Raw genomic sequence first — 19,460 nt, forward strand, 5'->3', positions numbered from 1 at the left:
AAGAAAACTATATACATCAGGGCCTGCAAAATGCAACCGCTCATTCCGCCATCTTGGATCCTCGGAAGTGTCCGTGAGTGCAGACGGTGATGAGTAACGCACGGTGAAAAAAAAAAATGCAGTCGACTTCAAGCGGTGATGTAATGGTCCTGATGTTTCTAAACAAGAGAAGGAAGAAACAGATTCTGGGTTCATCCAGCTCATAAGAAAGCAGCAGCAGGGAGAGTTTCATGGTTTGAAGCTGCATCACGGATGCTTTCACGCATATTTCAGGATGTCAGTGGGACAGTTTGAGCTCTTGATGGCAGAGTTGGGATCACATGTGAGGAGGCAGAGGATAATATCAGAGACCCGGAGCAGCGTGTAGCTGTGAGTCTGAGGTCAAATATTATGATTTTATTGTTCCCACATCACTGTATATTCAGTACATTGGTGCGCGTTTTGAGCTATGACCTCGCATGCTGCTAAATGCAGCACTCTGATTGGTCAGTCCTGTTTGTTCGCTTGCAAAAGTCAGAAAAATCGAACTTGATCCGAAAAAATAAATGCCGCAAATTCATCCTGTGAAATGACGCGGTCGGTGTGAACGACTGCATTAAGAACAGGAGAGTCCGAAAAATGTTTTTAACCCATGAAACATTCGCACGGAATTTACGCGTCCGGTGTGAAAGGGCCTTAAATGAGCTTCAGATGGTCAGACATGTTCGACTCTTCACATTTATTCCTTCTGTGAACGTTTATGAACTTTAATCTGTGGCTGAACCTGAGAGTTTGTTTTACAGTCTGTGCTCTTATTTTGAAAGACAAACTACAGTGGAAACAGGAAGACACTCAGCAGTGACGTCAGATTTTGGACAATAAAATAATATTTGAAGGTTATTAATGTTAATAAGTGGCTGACAGCGGCTCAGGGTTCGTGTTTATTTGGTGTATTACGTCATGTGGAGTCATATAAAGCAGCTGTAACCTAGCAACCTATCAGAGTGAATGGGGAGCTGCACTTTGGTCATAACTGCATTAATGTAGCAGTGACGTCATCAGCAGCCTCAGCCTGATGTGTTATACATTAGGTCAGATAAGAAAGAAGCTGATGCACAGTAACATGTGTTACATTAATGTTCTCAGTGGAGGAGGGAACCTTTGCTTTGTCCTGAGCTCTGACGTCACTGAAAGCTCCAACAAACCAGGACAGTCTGAGTGAAGCATCAGAGCCATCACTGAGTCAGGGAGGCTGCAGTCACTGATTCTGGCTTTAGGAACAAACGTGAGGGAACGGGCAGCTTTTTAAATGTTTATATAGTTTATGTAAGTGTTCATAAATGTGTGTGTGCTCTTCCAGGTAGGAGTGCAGCAGAGATCATCTGCTGTGTGAATATGTTTGACATTTGGATCATTTTGTCTCAGATTAATGTGTCCTCCTGCTGCTGACCTCTGACCTGCACAAAGATCCTGACTCTGAATTCCACAATACTGCAGAATATTTAAACAGGAAGTCCTGGGTCACAGAAATGCTCTGTGACTGAGGTCATCACTGAGGTAAATGTGATCCCATTAGATAGACAGACAGATAGATAGATAGATAGATAGATAGATAGATAGATAGATAGATAGATACCTGAGTACTGACAGGACAGCAGCACAGACCTTTCTCTTTATTCACCTCCACAGCCAAGGATCGAACTATTGAACAGAGGATTGATGATATGGAGCAACATATCGTCATCATCACTGGACTGAAGACGAAACCCTGCAGCTCTGCCAGGGCTTTGCTGCTAAATGAAGGTGAGGATGCACCTCCAGAAGAACTTCAAACACTTGAACAGCAGCTCCTGGATCAGTCTTTAGAAACAACATGTATCTACTTGTTATACATTTCCAAACAGGGACCACAACACTAACCAACTACAGTGATACAAATCAGAAGCTGTTCAGACAGTCCAGATAATTGAGCGGTACTAGAATTTATTTAAATCAACATCTAACAAAGAAAATGCTGAAATATCAAAATGTGTTCATATTCTCAGAAAACCAAACAAAATCCAAACTACATGGACAAGAAATGGAAACGTGTACATAAGATTAAATGATCAGACCAAATCAAGCCAATAATGATAAAAATGACTTGTATTTGGACTGCAGATGGTATGTTGGTATGTCATACATGATGTGTTCTCATATGTTTCTGTTTTTTTTTCTTTTGTATTTTAGTTTTTGTATTTCTTTAGAAAATGAACAATAATGGTTTCATATTTGTGTTCCTGAGGCTGAGGATAACAGACTTACAAGAAGATCGTTACAGTAAAAGACTGAGAAATTAAATTCAAGTTATTTAGATCTAACAGGATTTAAAGCATCTGATTTTGAAAATGACATTGATCTGAAAACAAACTAAACAATGGAGGGAGGAGAGAGATGTGTGTTTTCTAGCTGAAATACAGACACTATTGTGAGTCTGTGTCAGCTAAAGATGACAACATCAAGCTTAGTTGTGCTCTGTGCTGGAAACAAAGAAATAAATCAATCAAAGCAGGAGTAGTTTGGTAGTTTTTCCTTAAAGAATTGATCTGCATTCTCACTTTGTAACCACGTCTCTGTTGCTATGAAGACTTCTGGATTACGTTGACTCATGAAATCATTTCTGTCCTTATTCACCACCGACTGACAGTTAAGCAGCACCCAGCATCTCACCTCATCTTTGGGAGGTGATGCACGGGGCTGCGGGGCTTTGTTACCCTGGTAAGAAGTGAGCCAGCTTCATAGCACTGAAACCCAGGGTTACCCTGAGCCCTGCAGGCTCGGGGTATCAGAGCCCGCTCACTGATTTGATTTCTCAGTGTTTGGTAAAGTCTCATCTACCCTCCCAGGTTTCACTGTGAGGCTTCAGATGGTCCTCAGGCTCCTCCCTCACTGACATCGTTACCCACGCACACACATACACACACGACTGCTTCCTGTCTATGGAGGAAACACACAGTGAGGCTTATGGGAAGCTGTCGCCATCAGCCATTTTTGTTCAGCAGCCTCCAGATCCTGCTGCTCGCGCTCCTGAATGCACCAAGAAAGCACAGGTTAAATGCAGGTGACAGGAAGTTTGTCAGACTCAATGAGGTTGATTTTGACTTCTAATCAAAAATCAATCAGTATTTACATTTATTATATCATCATCACTAATAATGATAATATTATTACACAGACTCAAAGAGTGTGAAAACAACCAGAAATCAAACTGGGTTTAACCCTTTCTGCTGACCTGCAGGTTCCTCTTTAAATTACAATGAAACGCTGCCACCGTGTGGTCAGACGAAGACATGACAGCTCAGTTTTCATTAAACTCAACATCGTGTGTGTGTGTGTGTGTGTGTGTGTTACCTCTGCAGACTCCAGGTCCTTGTTGTATGCTTTGGGGGTGGGGGCTCATGGTCTGCAGGAGGACAGACAGACAGATGGGGGGTTAGCATCAGTGTGATCACGTCTCTGCTTCTCTCTGTAATCCAGTGTTTTACCAGCTGACACCGGTCTTAAATCAGATCGTTATACAGCAGATCACGGGGGCCTGCTCCTCAAGCCCCTCCCAGCTCAAATCCACTTTATTTTTAGGAGGAGCAGATTTTCCAAACTTTAAGGAATAATGCAGTTTTGTTTGATTTATGAGAGACGCTCCTCCTTTCAGCCCTCGCTGCAGTTTTTAACCTCTAACTGAAGCCACTCTGAGACAGGAAGTCATATTACCAGCTGATTACCAGCTGATTGAGCAGCTGAGGAGTCTGCAGGTCTTCTAGAGAAGATCATCTCCACAATCACAGGAGGTAAAGCATGAAGAACAGGGTCGCAGAGACCCTGAAGTCCTGCAGACAGTCATCGCTCCAGTAAGATGATAGAAAACCCTGAAGCATGAGGTCCAAGCTGTGTGTGTGTGTGTGTGTGTGTGTGTGTGTGTGTGTGTGTGTGTGTGTGTGACGGACATGCTGTGGATGTGGAGGCAGAACGAGATCACAACGCTAAATCACAACAAACAGTCGCCTCAAGGCGCTTTGCATTGTGGGTAAAGACCCTACAATAATACAGAGAAAACCCAACAGTCAAACGACCCCCTATGAGCAGCACTTGGTGACAGTGGGAAGGAAAAACTCCCTTTAACAGGAAGAAACCTCCATCAGAACCAGGCTCAGGGAGGGGGGGTCATCTGCTGGGGGGGGGGCAGGACAAAAGAACACCACCCTCTGCAGCTGGGTCCTAGACTTCCTGGTAGGAAGACCACAGACAGTCGAAACAGGAAACAGGACCTCCAGCATCATCACAGTGAACACAGGAGCTCCCCGAGGCTGCGTGCTCAGCCCTCTGCTGTTCACACTGCTAACATGACTGTGTAGCCACACACAGCTCAAACCACATCATCAAATTTGCTGATGACACAACAGTGGTGGGGCTGATGAGTGAGAACAATGAGGCCTCGTACAGAGAGGAGGAGGCACAGCTCAGCAGCTGGTGTGCTGAAAACAACCTGTCCCTCAGTGTGGACAAAGCAGGCGACCTCCAGGCAAACAGCCCACTGATCACTGATGACCTCCCAGTTGAGAGTGTCCAGAGCACCAAGTTTCTGCTGCTGACAGGAAGGCCCTGCAGCAGATTGTGAGAACGGCTGCAAAGATCACCAGGACCTCTCTGACATCTCTCACGCTCAGTGCCTGCACAAAGCCACGAGCATTGTTAAGGACACAGCACACCTGTCCCACAGACTCTTCTTCTACTGCCGCGCCTCCAGAACGGTGAAAAGTTTCTTCCTCCAAGCTGTCAGACTGCTGAACAGCAAAGCCTCACACTGAACTGAAACGCAGCCCTGCACTCATCTCTGCTGCTAATTATATATCCTACCTCCACCTCAATGTGTATGTAGGTCTCCACCTTAAGTAGAAACTGCACTATGTAAATTGTGTTCAGATATATGTAATTATGTATAATATATGTATGTGTATGTGTGTCGTCTCACTTTATCAGTGTAAACTGTTGAAAGACAAATAAACCCACTTGAACTTGACTGATGCTGAGTCACTGCTACAATATGAATCAGGACGTGTGAGCAGGAAATGCCCTGTTGTGTTTGCATCAATAAATGCTGCTGCACTCACAAATCTTACTGGCAGCGCTGTGGGAGACGGCTGCCTTTCCAGTAACTCTGTAGTACTTAGTGTTTTCAGACCTCTTTCATATCCTATGGATCACTCGTGTCACTCATATCCCATGAATATTAGTAACTCTAAAACTCAAACTGGAGCCAGTCTCCAGAGAGGAGCTGCTGGCTCCCATTCCTGCAGAGGTCAGGAGGAGACCCAGGGGCTGCGAGGCCGGAGCTGAGCTAAAGGCCGACATAAATGTTTCTGTGGATTCATCTTCTGCATTATCCACTCTACCTGCAGTGAAATTCATCTAAGACCACTGAAGGATTCCACTGAAATTACAGAACACATCTGCTCAAGCTGACCGTGGTTAATGCAATATGAATCATATATTACAAATGAATCAACAATCATCCTCAGAAGTCGAATTCTCAACACATTATGACTCTGACAAGTGAGTCACACAGAGGATCTTTATTGATTAGCAGGATATAATTTTCTTCCTTCTCCTCTGCAGTTGGGGGTGGGGGGTACACCCTGTACAGGTTTGCAGCCTGTCGCAGGGCTAACACAGAGAGACAGACCATCCACTCTCACATTTACACCTGTGGGCCATTTAGAATCACCTGTTAACCTGACCCCAGTGCCTGCAGATCTTTGGACTGTGGGAGGAAACAGGAGAACCCGAGGAACACGCAAACTCCCCCCAGAAAGGCCGAGGTGGATTCAGACCCAGACTTCTTGCTGTGAGGTAACGGTGCTAACCACCACCGTGCTGCACGAGGTAAGAATATGCATCAAACCTGTCGCCCCTGTTTAGCAGTGAAACAAACAGGAAGTGAGTCAGAGTGCAGGGCAGCAGTGTGATCACGGTGCTGTGCTGTCCTCTCAGGACACTGGTCGATCGCCCAGAGTTCTGTTTGTGGTTGTTCATGCTTCTGTTTTCAGGCTTCCCCACGTTTCCCCGTGTCAGGTCTGTGTGGCTGCTGTTACTTCCTGTTTTATTTTGCTGGTCCTTGTCTTTGTGCAGTTTGTTTAGTCTTGCTTCTTTTGAAACATTCAGCTCCCACTATGTTGGAGATTTTTTGACCTTCCACATAAATATTTGGATTTGACTTCTGTTCACACTTCCTGGTGAAATCCTAATGTTTGCTCAGTGATCAGTTAAGGCCTGAAGCTCTGAGCCAGTGTGAAACTTTCTCCATTATATGTGGCAGCTTAAGAAGCCCTCTCTGGTGCTTCTTGGGGCCCCGGCTCATGTGGGGGCTGTGGGTGGCCTGGGGCTTGTGGGTCTATCTCTAGCTATCTCTGGCTCTGGGGGGGTGCTGTTGTGGCTTCTCACCCTCTATAAAAGGGACACTGAGCCACGAGGCCTGAATGTGAGGATCCCTGCTCTATACCAATATGTTTCATGACAAACAGAGACACACACACACACACACACACACACACACACACACACACACACACACACACACACACACACACACACACACAAACAACAGAACAAGAGTTTTTGCCTTATATTTCCCTTACAGGTGCTGTTGTTGTTGTTGTTGTTGGTTATTTGCTCCGTCCTCTTTTTGTTTGTGTGCTTTAGTATTCTATCATAGGTGCTGATTAGTTGGGCCGTACAGTTTAAAGCTTAATAAAGAAAAATAAATGAATAAATAATAACAAAATGAGCATATAATACAGCTCCTTTTGGCACAACAGAGCCTGCAGACAAAAGTTTTGCTTGCTTAAGCTGCTGGACAGGACAGGTTTAAAAGCAGCTGGTGCAGCTGTGAACATCACTGCATCATCTGCATATATCAGGATTTATGTCTCATCAAACACAGACTGTAACAGTCCCGTGTTACATGTTCTGGGTAAGAAGAACGTGTTATTGTTCTGAAGGTGGGTACATTTGGTAAGGACTTTTCCTGGTAAATGTTATAGATACCACCTTATATTGTTCAGAGTAATAACTCGCTTAAGACTGAAGGATTACTCCCACGCCTCCTCCTCTCTGTGCTTTAAAGATTGTTACACTTAATAAGACTCAGAGCGGCTGATTCACACAGACATGTATAGACTGAACATAAGTGATGACATCATCAGTGATTCCTGTACTTTAATGTTAAGTCCTCAATTTTGTCTTCAGGGCTAGCAGACTGTACAGGTGCATCACAGAAAGCACCCCGAGACAAGTGGTTGTGGTGGAGAGATGTAGAGGATATCAACACAATATTTAAAATTGATCTGACTTTGATTTGTCACAACAAACTAAGAGACTATGGAGGTGCTATGAAGGTGGATCTCAGTGTTTCTCAATGAAGTTAATGTTTCAGCTCCAGGAACATGGCTGACCCAATGAACATGACTTCATCCTCCAACCAGACCTGTGATGTTGTCGACACATCCGCCAACCCTTTCTTTATGCTGGTCTACAGTCTGCTGTCTCTGGTAAGCTTCAGATCTTCAGATGGTGCTCTGTTAGAAACAGGTTAAAGGTTCCTGGTTCATGTACCAAAGTCCTGCCCTCTCCATCCTCTCTGTGTCTCTTCAGGTGGGTTTATGCCTCAATGGCTTCGTCATGAAGTTTTACCGAGCTCGGCAGCAGGCCTCAAACAGCTTGATGGTCTACATGAAGAACCTGACAGCTGCTGACTCCCTGCTCTGCCTCTGTCTGCCACTCCGCATCGCCCACTATGGTAGCAGCTCTGTCATCATTTGAAAGCTTTACTGCAGCTTTGGAGCTTCTGTCCTGTTTCTCAACATGTACACCAGCATCTTATTCATGGGGTACATCGCTGCCAACAGGTGAGAAACCTTTTGTCATGGCCAAAGGAGCATTAGCTATTCTTTTGGACTCAAATGCAGCACCAATAAAAACACAAAAGGTCATTTTAATAGCTTTATTTGAAGGGTTCAGGGGATAACCATGGGGCATGGGGGGAACAGGATGGTACTTTAAGAGCCAGGTAAGTGGGTATTCACTGAGAAGGAGAGGAGAGAGCAGTTAATCCAGTGGTCCAGTTTCTTTCATTACACAGTTTATGTGGTACATTGAAAGGGGGGGTGGGGGTGGGGGTGTGGGGGGGGGTGAGGCACCAGTTGTGTCCAAGAGAGGATGACCGTTAGAGGGTGAGCAGGTGAGCAACAGATAATCAATGGTTTCCAGAGAGGGTCTTGAGATAGGGATCGAGTTTATGGAACAGGAAGTTATCAAAAGTGGACAAGAGCTCTCCAGACAGTGAGGCTTCACTGAGGACACAGGAAACAGCCGCTAACCCAGAGAATCACAGAGCATCAAGAAGCCAAGGGTGAGCCTGATGACCACGCTGGGGAGGCAGTGGGTGCAGGAGCTGGTCTCTTTGTACAGTGACTGATGAGACACACAGATGTTCTGACTGAAGAGCAGATCTCCGCCCCAAAGGGGCGTGGCAGCTTGCTCAACCCTACAGACTTGGAGGAAGGAGGTTCAACACAACTAAGACACCTTTAATGATTTCACACTGCAGTTCATGACAATGTTAAAACCCAGTTCATTGGTGGACTACATGCTCTGCACTAAAGCATGGATCTCCTGCAGATTTCTCTTCACTCTGACTGATTAGTGAAGTTCTCTAATTCTTCCCTTCATTTCTGTCTTCAGGTACCTGAAGATCGTTCATCCTTCAGGAACTCACATCCTGCAGACAGTACGAGCTGCCCACATCATCTCCACGGTCACCTGGGTTCTTCTCCTGGCTCCAACTATCACATACACCATCCTGTTTTTCATCACCCAGAAACCTCTGACCTCTAGGCCCAGCTGTTGTGAACCCTTCTTTAGTGAATCGATCAGGTTTTTGTTCACAATCCTCCACAGCAGCTGCACCATCATCTTCCTGTTGGTCCTCGTATCCCTGGTCTTCTTCTACTACAGCATCTCCCGCAGGGCGTTCCAGGCACAGCAGAGGCAGCTGACCTCCTCTGGCTCTGAGAAGCTCGTGAAGTCTCGTAGGAACATGTTGGTTCTTGTCTCCATCTTCTGTGTTTGCTTTGTTCCCTATCACGTGGTTCGTCTTTGCTTCACTGTTCTGAAGAGTAATGACTCTGTTGGCCCGGTGCTGAGCTATACGATGGAAATGACCACCATGGTGGCAGTTTTTAACGTCTGTCTGGACCCTCTTGTTTACTTTTTCCTCTGTAAGACTTTTCGGGTTCAGGTGAGAACGGTGTTCAGGAGTACCAACATCCACCAAGGTAACATGGAGAGTGAGAGCAGCAAGGAGCAGCTGGACATTGTTACAGCAACAGCAACAAGTCAGACCAGCGAGCTGTAAGGAAAAGGTCAACATTTCATGAAGTGTTCAGATTTGATTTTGTTTGGAGACTCTGATGAGACCACTGAAACCAGAGTCATGGTTTCCAGGAGTTTCTGCTCACCTCAGAGATCATATGATGTGTCCAGATCTGTAGCTGGAGCTGCACACTCGACTTTCAGGTTCCTCCTCAGACCGTGAGGTGCTCTCACATTCAGCTGATGTCACACCAAGTCAAAAGTCACCTCTTATTCAAATCATATCAGCCACATTGGATCAGATCTAATTTACAGGACTGTTACTGACCCTGATACTTTCTTCTTCATGGTTAGTCGCTTGTGGACATTCCAGGAAATTAGAGTAAATCAAACATGCAAATTCAAACCTGTGCACCCTGGTCTGGTTTTTAATCTCACTAATTATGGACGATATCAATGATTCCACCCTGGGATAGAATCACCTTGACACTCATGCTCACGAGAGTGTACATAAACTTCTGACCACAACTGTAAACCTTTGTAACCTCTTCCCTGTTCCCTGCTCTGTGGAACCCTGAGCTCAGCCTGCTTCCTCCCACCCACACTCAGTTTAAAGTGACCGATGTGGAGTCCTTAGTTTATCCCAGAAAAGTCTGATAAAGACTTCAGCAAGTGCACACATTAAATAATTATTAAAAATTCTTTGTGTTAGCGTGTTCTGTATGATTTATGTTTGCATGTAAACCCACAGCAGCTACTTCCTCCTGCTGTTCTCACTGAGCTCACATGTGCAGCAACATTTCACAGTGCTGATGAGAGTGTGCACGCAGTGCGACAAAGTGCAGGTCTGTCCTGCGCTTTGTGGTAAATGTGTAAATGTCAATAACTGATGCATCACCTAATAGTTATTCTGCAACACGAAAAACGACCACAGAGCTGCTGCAACCTGCTCACAGTTTCTGAGAAATATTGTCATAATGCTGCCTGGATTTCCATCACGATCTGTACACTGACAGCTGCACTGATGTCCTCTCTGTGTGCGTCACAGGCCGCTCTCTGTTCAGCAAGAACAAGAGAAGCCTTTGCCTTTTAGAATATAAAAAAGCACATCAGGAACATGAGCTGCTGCACAGCACGATCCAAATGTCTCACGTTACACCAGTGCTGGAAAAAGTACACACATCTGTTGCCCTAGTAACAGCATCAACAACAAAGGTTCATCCTCCTCCATCACAAAAAGTTTCCATTATAAAATTACAAAGATCAGATCAGCAGTCAGACCTCTGGCTGTGACAAACATCAGGTCCTACTGAGATGAAGGCCTCTCACATGGTTTCACACACCAAAGGTGACGTCACACCTGTAGGTGCACCACATGCTGCTGTCTCGCTTTGTGTTCTCACACACCTCTCAGACTACCAATGGTGAACGCTTTTAGGAGTCTACGTGCAGCACCTCTACTTCCTCAGGATGCTGAGGCGCGCTGGACTCAGAAGCTCAGTCCTCTCCTCATTCCACAGATGTGTGGTGGAGAGCGTCCTGGGCTCCTGCATCACTGTGAAGCACAGACGCTGCTCTGCAGCAGAGAAGAAAGCTCTGCAGAGGGTGATGAAGGCTGCACAGAGGACTGTTGGAGTCAGCTTCTCCACCACCACTGACATTTGCACCTCCGGATGCAGGAAAAGGGCCACCTGCATCCTGAAGGACCTCACACACCCAGCACACACACTCTTTGTTCCCCTCCCCTCAGGCAGGAGGCTGAGGAGCATCAAGAGCAGGACCAGCAGACTGAGGAGCAGCTTCTTCCCTGAAGCTGAGAGACTGCTGGACTCTGATGGGGCTGTGCAGCTGCACTGCTCTTACACAACTCTGCACACTCATGCTGCTGTTTGCACACTCATGCTGATGTGCTGCTGTCATTAGCACAAGTCACTGCTGTGGCACCAGGTTTAAGCCTCATATGAACTGAAGCTGAGGATTGATGCTCATATTTTATTATGGAGTTAACACACAGGAAGTGGTTTGAAAGTCTAAGACCCCAGACTGTCATGAAGGAGGTCAGAGGTGCTGAGGTTGTTGGGAATACTTTCTGCATCCTCCTCTCAGCCTCCTGCTTTGCTGCAGCAGCAGTGATGGAAACAGCTGGCTGAGTGAGTGAAAATAAATAAATCATAACTGCAGTTCAGTGATGTGTTATTAATGACACCGGGACTGTGTGTCACACACTCAGCGCTCTGCTCAGATTCTCACTTCCCTGTGGGTCTTTTTCACATTAAAAGCTTATTATCAGCAGTTTGGTTGGAACACTTACTGTGAAGCTGAAGGAGGAGGAGCTGAGCTGTGTTCACGGTGCTTTGATTTGTGGAACAGCTGATGTTCCAGGTTTTTATCCCAATAAATGATTGCAGTCAAGCTTCAGGACAAAACAAAAACACAGGAAATCTGAAATATTCTCTTTCCTTTTGTTTCCTTTGAAGTCAAAGTTCTGTCATATTGTTGAAACCCACAAAATGCACAACTCTGACTTTGAAGGCGAACATCTTCATTTCCTGTTTGCATTGCACTTTTCTCGGTTTTGCAGCAGCTCAGAGAGGAAATGATGAGCGCTTTTAGACAAGCTGGTGTCAGCCATGCAGGCTGCAGCTGACTGCAGCAGTCTGTTAGTGAGCAAAGCTATTAACGCAGGATTTTAATGCAGCACCATCATTTTACCCAGCAGCCTCCAGCAGCCCTCAACAGCCTCCAGCAGCCCTCAGCAGCCTCCAGCAGCCCTCAGCAGCCTCCAGCAGCCCTCAACAGCCTCCAGCAGCCCTCAACAGCCTCCAGCAGCCATCAACAGCCTCCAGCAGCCATCAACAGCATCCAGCAGCCCTCAGCAGCCTCCAGCAGCCCTCAACAGCCTCCAGCAGCCCTCAACAGCCTCCAGCAGCCATCAACAGCCTCCAGCAGCCCTCAACAGCCTCCAGCAGCCCTCAACAGCCTCCAGCAGCCCTCAACAGCCTCCAGCAGCCATCAACAGCCTCCAGCAGCCCTCAACAGCCTCCAGCAGCCCTCAGCAGCCTCCAGCAGCCCTCAGAAGCCTCCAGCAGCCCTCAACAGCCTCCAGCAGCCATCAACAGCCTCCAGCAGCCCTCAACAGCCTCCAGCAGGCCTCAACAGCCTCCAGCAGCCCTCAACAGTCTCCAGCAGCCCTCAGCAGCCTCCAGCAGCCCTCAACACCCTCCAGCAGCCCTCAGCAGCCTCCAGCAGCCTTCAGGAGCTCTCAGTAGCCTCCAGCAGCCTTCAGGAGCTCTCAGCAGCCTCCAGCAGGCCTCAACAGCCTCCAGCAGCCCTCAGAAGCCTCCAGCAGCCCTCAACAGACTCCAGCAGCCCTCAGCAGCCTTCAGGAACCCAGAGTAACCTGATACTGTCAAGGCTCACCAACCAGTCTCTAGGCCTCTGTGACTGAGATCTAAATGTCAGGAGGACCAGAACAGCTGAAATTCTGGCTCATGCAAGATATTATTTTTCAAAATACAACAATTATTCTTCTCAAGCAGCATGGTGGTGAGGTGGTTAGTACTGCTGCGTCAGTTAGAATACCATCTGGAAGGCCTGGGTTTGAGTACACCTTGCCCCCCCCCCCCCCCCCTGTGTGGAGCTTGCATGTTCTTGCTGTGTCTGCGTGGGTTTCCTCCCACAGTCCAAAGACCTGCACTTACTGGGGTTAGGTTAATTGGTCACTCTAAATTGCCCATAGGTGTGAATGAGAGCATGAATGTGGATGTTGTCTGTGTCTCTGTGTTGGCCCTGTGACAGGCTGATGACCTGTACAGGTGTACCCTGCCTTCGCCCTATGACAGCTGGGAAAGGCTCCAGCCCCCTGCGACCCTGAACAGGATAAGAGGATGGATGGAGCATTTATCCTCCTCGGCTGAACATCTGCAGTGGTTTCCTGACCTGTTTGCTCTCTGCAACAAGAATTCCTGGTTTAGTTTGAATGTGTTTCTTCTTCTGGTTTGCATGTTTTCAATGTTTTTATCAATGAAGTTTAAAAGCTGTTTTTTTAAACTGAGGCTATCATTTATATTTTTGAGTTCCTTTAAAGCTGACACCTCTGAGCTCATAAGCTGGTTATGTCATTAAGAATGAGGCAGCAGGAGTTATCAGGTTTCATGTGCGCTCTCTTTATGACATTTGAATGCTTCTTTAATAGGAAACATTTAAAGGTAACCTGAGCCTGTGTGGGTTGGACTAAATCCACAGCCCTCCCTGTGGAGAAAAAATATTAATGTTTGCTCTACATGTTGAACAGGAAATGAAGTCTGCATTAATTAGAATATTTATGAAAAATGAACCGAGCTTATACACAAGCGTCTGATAAATGTTCTTTTACATATTTTGTCTGTAGGCTACAGTTAATTTTTCATTTTAACACATTGGACCTAAAATACAAAAAACAAAATCTGAGTAGAAAAGTTTAGATTTTTTTCAAATTCAATCCAAGTGAACAAACATGTTTACTGAACTCTTTTCTAACTCAAAATACAAATACAAGTTGTTATTTTCAAAAAACTTACATACAAATTTAGCAACAACAAAGTTATATACAACTATTTACATTAAAGTGCAGGCACTGCCTCCAGTGCAAAAAGATGCCACCCAAATTATTTGAAGAGCTCCAAAAAAACAGTTCCCATCCCCCACAGACAGAGGGCGCCATCACAGGCCTGACACTTCCAGGTGTGTCCCTCCTCCTGTTGTACACCTGGAGACAGTGTTTATATTTGTGTCTATCTTTGGTGGCTCTTTGGCAGCATCCGCCTCATCCGTGCAAGGGAAATAACTGTGTAACAGCAGCAAGAAAAAGAAACATTAAAAAAGTACTAAAAAAAGTAGTGCAAACCACATTGATAAATAATATAATATGTAATATATAAACTATAAATATAAATCAGAGTATGTACAAAAAGAATCCAGAGGACAGCAGCAAGAGGATATAATACCAAATTTCTGTGTTGGATCTTATGTCCTGACAGGTGTGTTCACCTGACACAGTAAGAAGAGTCATTATAAATTTTTATGGAGAACGGTAGAAATGATTTCCTGAAGCATCTTTATGGCAGCGAGGTTGAAACAGTCTGACGGAGAAGGAGCTCTGCTGCCTCAGCAGTGTGGAGTGGAGTGGGTGAGATGGATTGTCCATGATGGAGAGCAGCTTTTTCAGTGACCTCCTGACCAATGATGGTTCCAGCCTTGTGAATCAGTTTGTTGATCCTGCTGGCATCTCTGGCACTGATGCTGCCAGAGATGGTTTCTGCTGGACCACTCCACAAAGCTCCTCACCAGCTCTCTGTACTCTGACTCCTGCCCACACTTAATACACCCAACCACTGCAGCACTGCAGGCTCCTCCCAGTACGACATGCCTGGAAAACCTCACCAAAGAAGCACCCAGGAGGAATCCTAGTCACATGCCTGAACCACCTCAACTGCTCCTTTTGGTGTGGAGGAGCAGCAGCTCTACAGCAGCTCTCTGCACTCCTCACCCTATCTCTAAGGGAGAGGCCAGCCCCCCTGTGGAGGAAGCTCATTTCTGCTGCTTGTATTCACGGTCTCGTTCTTTTGGTCACTGCCCAAAACTCATTACCATAGGTGAGGACAAGGATGTAGATTGACCTAAAAATCATCAGCTTCACTTTTACACTGAGCTCCATCTTTACCACAACACTGACATCACTGCAGATGCAGCCCTGATCTGTCTGTCTCCCACTTCCCTCTCCTGTCACTCATGAACAAGACCCTGAGATCCTTGAACTCCTCCACCTGGGGCAGGAACCCGTCCCTGAGCCAGAGTGAGCACTCCACCCTTTTCTGGCTGAGAGCCATGGCCTCAGACTTTGAGGTCCTTATCTCCTGCCAGTTGCTTCACACTCAGCTGCAAACCGTTCCGCTGTGAGCTGGAGGCCACCACCTGATGGACCTCAACAACAACAGGACCTCATCATCTGGAAAGAGCAGAGATGAGACTCTGAGGCCACCAAGGAGGAAGCCTTCCGCCACATGCCTACACCTAGAAATTCTGTCCACAAAAATTATGAATAGAATCGGTGACAAAAGGCAGCCCTGGCTGTCCAACACCCACAGTTCAACTTACTGCCAACAATATGGACCAAGCTCTCAGTGGTTGTACAGGGACTGAATGGCCCTCAACAACACCCCATCCTCCCACAGCACCTCCCACAGGATGCCCACGGGTGTTGTTTAGCCACCTCAGTGACCTCACCCTCAGTGATGAGCGAGTAATCCCCGTGATTCCCAGACTCTGCTTCCACTACCGAAGGCGTGTCAGTGGGATTAAGGAGGTCCTCGAAGTATTCCTTCCACTCCTCAACTAAAGCCTCAGTTAAAGTCAACAGCGCCCCACCTGCACTATAGACCATGTGAGTAGAGCACAGTTTACTTCATGATTCCTGATGTGTTCCTTCACAGTCTGCAGGACTTCAGTAATAAATTACAATGTAGAAAAAATAACAACACTGAATGAGAAGGTGTGTCCAAACACACACACACACACACACACACACAACCACACACACACACACACTGTTTATGACAACAGTATATGGTGTGTCTGTGTTTTCTGTGTGGGCAGAAAACAGGAAATAAGTCAGAGTGCAGGGTAGCAGTGTACGTTTCCTCATCCACTGCCATCAAACCAAGAGGGCATAATGACTCAAGCAGCTTTTCATTCTCAGTGAAAACTAAAGGTTTCTGAAAACTACAGAAACACAGGTGAGTCCTACTGGTTATTTATAGTTCTATCGATTACATGCTTATCTTAAAAGATAACCTTTACCACTCTTCTTTAACTACTCTGCTGTGAACAGGTCTTGCTTACAACAAAAGCACATGTAGTTAACTAAGCAGTCAGCCTCAGATCTTTGCTAATCTGGTCTGTTTAAAACGTTCTTTGCTGTGGTTTCCTATCAAGCACTTTATCTTTTTTGCTTGGTTTCTCAAGCTCAGTGCAGGATCTGAGATAATACTGAAGCATTCACCACATTCTTCATTTTTTTGACCATCAACATAAATATCTGGATATGATTCCTCAATACTGAGTGTAAAGCCTCAAGATTTAAGCCACTTTAAGCAACTTAACTTGCTCACATTTGTGAAAATGACTATGTCATCTGCATACATCAGGATTTATGTAACATCAAACACAGACTGTGGCATACCACAGGCTCTAGATAAGAAGAACATGTTATTGACCTGAATAAAGTGGGTACAAGATTTTACCCAGTTAACTCCTGGAAGACTGTACAGCTGATTCCAATAACCTGGACCCTGAGACAGCGGTTGCTGTGACTTGAATTAAACTCTTGGATGGATGTTGGGGATCTCAGCACAATATTTAAAATGACTTTGGTTTAAGAGAACAGATTATGAAGGTGGATCATTTTAAAGATGAAAACATTTATACACAGTTTATTTCAAAGTGGTATCTCTGTGATGTGGATTTATTTTTCAGCTCCAGAAACATGGATGACTCAAAAAACATGCCCACATGTTCCAACCAGACCTGTGATCTGGTTGTCCCATCAGCCAGCCCTTTCTTTATGCTGGTCTACAGTCTGGTGTTTCTGGTACGTTCTTGATCTGTTGGTTCTGCTCTGTCAGAACTTGTTTTAAGGTTCCTGGTACATGTACTAAAGTGTGTGTCTCATCAGGTGGGTTTAACCCTCAATGGCTTCATCATGAAACTTTACTTTTGTGGACCTTGGCAGCAGGCGTCCAGTAACTTGATGGTCTACATGAAGAACCTGACAGCTGCTGACTTCCTGCTCTGCCTCTCTCTGCCACTCCGTATCACCCACTATGGTAGCAGCTCTCTCATCATTCGGAAGCTTTACTGCAGCATTGGAGCTTCTGTCTTGTTCCTCAACATGTACGCCAGCATCTTATTCATGGGGTACATTGCTGCCAACAGGTGAGGAACCTTTACTGATTTCAGGTTTTAGTTGAAGACAAAGTGGTTACTTCAAAGTCTGCAGTTCTGTAGATTTAACACTGCTGTACTGATTAGTAAAGTTGTCTACTTCCTCCGTTCTCTTCTCTCTCCAGGTATCTGAAGATCGTTCATCCTTCAGTAACTCACATCCTGCAGACATTACGAGCTGCCCACATCATCTCCGTGGTCACCTGGATTTGTCTCCTGGCTCCTGCACTGACCAGCAACATCCTGTTTTTTCTCAACCAGAAACCTCTGACCTGTATCCCCAGCCGCTGTTTTCCTCTCTATAGTGAATCCGTCAGCTTGGTTCAGAAAATCATCCACAGCTTCTCTGCCATCATCTTCCTGTTGGTCCTCATATCCCTGGTCTTCTTCTACTACAGCACCTCCCACAGGGTGTTCCTGGCACAGCAGAGGCAGCTGACCTCCTCTGGCTCTGAGAAGCTCGTGAAGTCTCGCAGGAACATGTTGGTTCTTGTCTCCATCTTCTGTGTTTGCTTTGCTCCCTATCACCTGATTCGTCTCCCCTTCATTTTTCTGCAGACCAGCTGCTCTGTGCGTCAGGTGTTGTACTACCTGAAGGAGGTGGCCACCATGGTGTCAGTTTTCAACGTCTGTCTGGACCCCCTTGTTTACTTTTTCCTCTGTAAGACTGTTCGTGCCCGGGTGAGCATGAAGATGGCTTCCATCAGGCCTCACATCCATCACAGAGACAAGCAGATGGAGAGCAGAAAGAAGCAGCTAGAGTTGTTAAACCAAGAGTGAGACAAACCAGCGAGCTGTAAGGAAGAGCTCAACATGTTAGAAATCTTTTATTGTGAAAACAGTGTCATGTGTGTCCCAAGTTCTCATGAACCATAAAAGTTTGTGGTGAGCTCAGAGATCAGTGTGAAGCTGAACTCAGCACAAACTCCCACAGCTTCTAGTACAGTGGCTGACTTAGCATAAATAAACTGAACCAGTCTTTGGTATTAAACGTGTCAAACCTGAATACCAGTTTTTCTGAAACATTTTAACTGTCATTTGTATCAAGATGATTTGTTTACCCTTAAGCAGTAATTTTTATATTTCATAATAAAAATAAAAACATTGGTATTGTGTTAATTGTTTTTGCATATGAAGAACCAGCTCTAAGGTTTCCAGCCTGTTTTGCTACTTTGCTGTTTCTTCCACAGACACCTTATTGCACAGTGTTGATCTGGTTTATGGATTTGAACCTTTCCACCTCACACTAACATGCAGCTCCAAACAATCACTATATTTACACCACATCTGCTTTCTGCCAGCTGTTTCAATGACACAATTTTACTACATGTAGGCCTGTAGTGTTGTGTTTGTGCAGCAAATGATAGTGAGTGCTGCTCTTTGTGAGTTCTATTGTTCTGCCTGTGGTTAAACAGTGAAACACTGTAACTGTTCTGTGGTCGTCCAGCTTCCTGTTTCAGCTGCTCATGTTTCACTGCAGGGGTTCCAGGTTTATAACAGACGCACACACACACACACACACACACACACACACACACACACACACACACACACACACACACACACACACACACACACACACACACACACAGGAGGGGATGTTATTCATGCTGTGGTGCGATGGTACGAGGAAGCTGCTGATAGAGTTCCATACAAATACACAGTGGATTAAATACACAGTGGATTAAATACACAGCGGATTAAATACACAGTGGATTAAATACACAGTGGATTCACATTTATTATTATACTTAGAAAATATCCCACTTTTGATCATGGTTGTATCATTTATTTTGACCTATTGATCCACCACACCTTACAGGCTGCTCTACAGTAATATTGTCTAACACTAACCCGGCCCATGGCTCAGAAATGTTGGGACCACTGTGATAAACCAGTCTGTCACTGAGAGCAGCTGTGAAAGAGTGCAGCCTCACCTCAGAGGGTATCTGCACTTTTCAACAAGCTAACAGGTAACAGCACAGTTTACAAGTATATTCCTGGTGATCATGCAGTAGCTGTAGGCCACCAGTCCCACTGCTAATACATATGTTGTATTTTTGTTCCTCTAAAGGAAGAAATGTCTTCTGAGTAAA

At 45.6% G+C, this 19,460-nt stretch overlaps 1 protein-coding gene and 1 pseudogene across 1 annotated transcript; both read left to right on the forward strand.

Annotated features, from left to right (window-relative positions):
- The first annotated feature begins 7,043 nt into the window (after positions 1–7,043).
- Positions 7,044–10,018, forward strand: LOC115777246 (P2Y purinoceptor 14-like; annotated as a pseudogene).
- A 6,009-nt stretch (positions 10,019–16,027) lies between these two features.
- Positions 16,028–18,427, forward strand: LOC115777247 (P2Y purinoceptor 14-like). Its single transcript, XM_030725090.1, has 4 exons — positions 16,028–16,157; positions 16,897–17,011; positions 17,096–17,355; positions 17,490–18,427. The coding sequence occupies exons 2-4, from the start codon at positions 16,907–16,909 to the stop codon at positions 18,142–18,144; spliced, it is 1,020 nt and encodes a 339-aa protein (XP_030580950.1). The 5' UTR covers positions 16,028–16,157; positions 16,897–16,906; the 3' UTR covers positions 18,145–18,427.
- The last annotated feature ends 1,033 nt before the right edge of the window (positions 18,428–19,460 follow it).

Source organism: Archocentrus centrarchus, unplaced genomic scaffold, assembly GCF_007364275.1.
Source record: "Archocentrus centrarchus isolate MPI-CPG fArcCen1 unplaced genomic scaffold, fArcCen1 scaffold_45_ctg1, whole genome shotgun sequence".
NCBI classification, from domain to species: Eukaryota; Metazoa; Chordata; class Actinopteri; order Cichliformes; family Cichlidae; genus Archocentrus; species Archocentrus centrarchus.

Bases quoted from the DNA above. Each gene is read 5' to 3' on its own strand.
- LOC115777247 (XM_030725090.1), top strand. From the start codon at position 16,907: ATGGATGACTCAAAAAACATGCCCACATGTTCCAACCAGACCTGTGAT. The intron at 17,012-17,095 runs GTACGTTCTTGA...GTGTCTCATCAG, and splicing joins TCTACAGTCTGGTGTTTCTG to GTGGGTTTAACCCTCAATGG. The intron at 17,356-17,489 runs GTGAGGAACCTT...TTCTCTCTCCAG, and splicing joins GGGTACATTGCTGCCAACAG to GTATCTGAAGATCGTTCATC.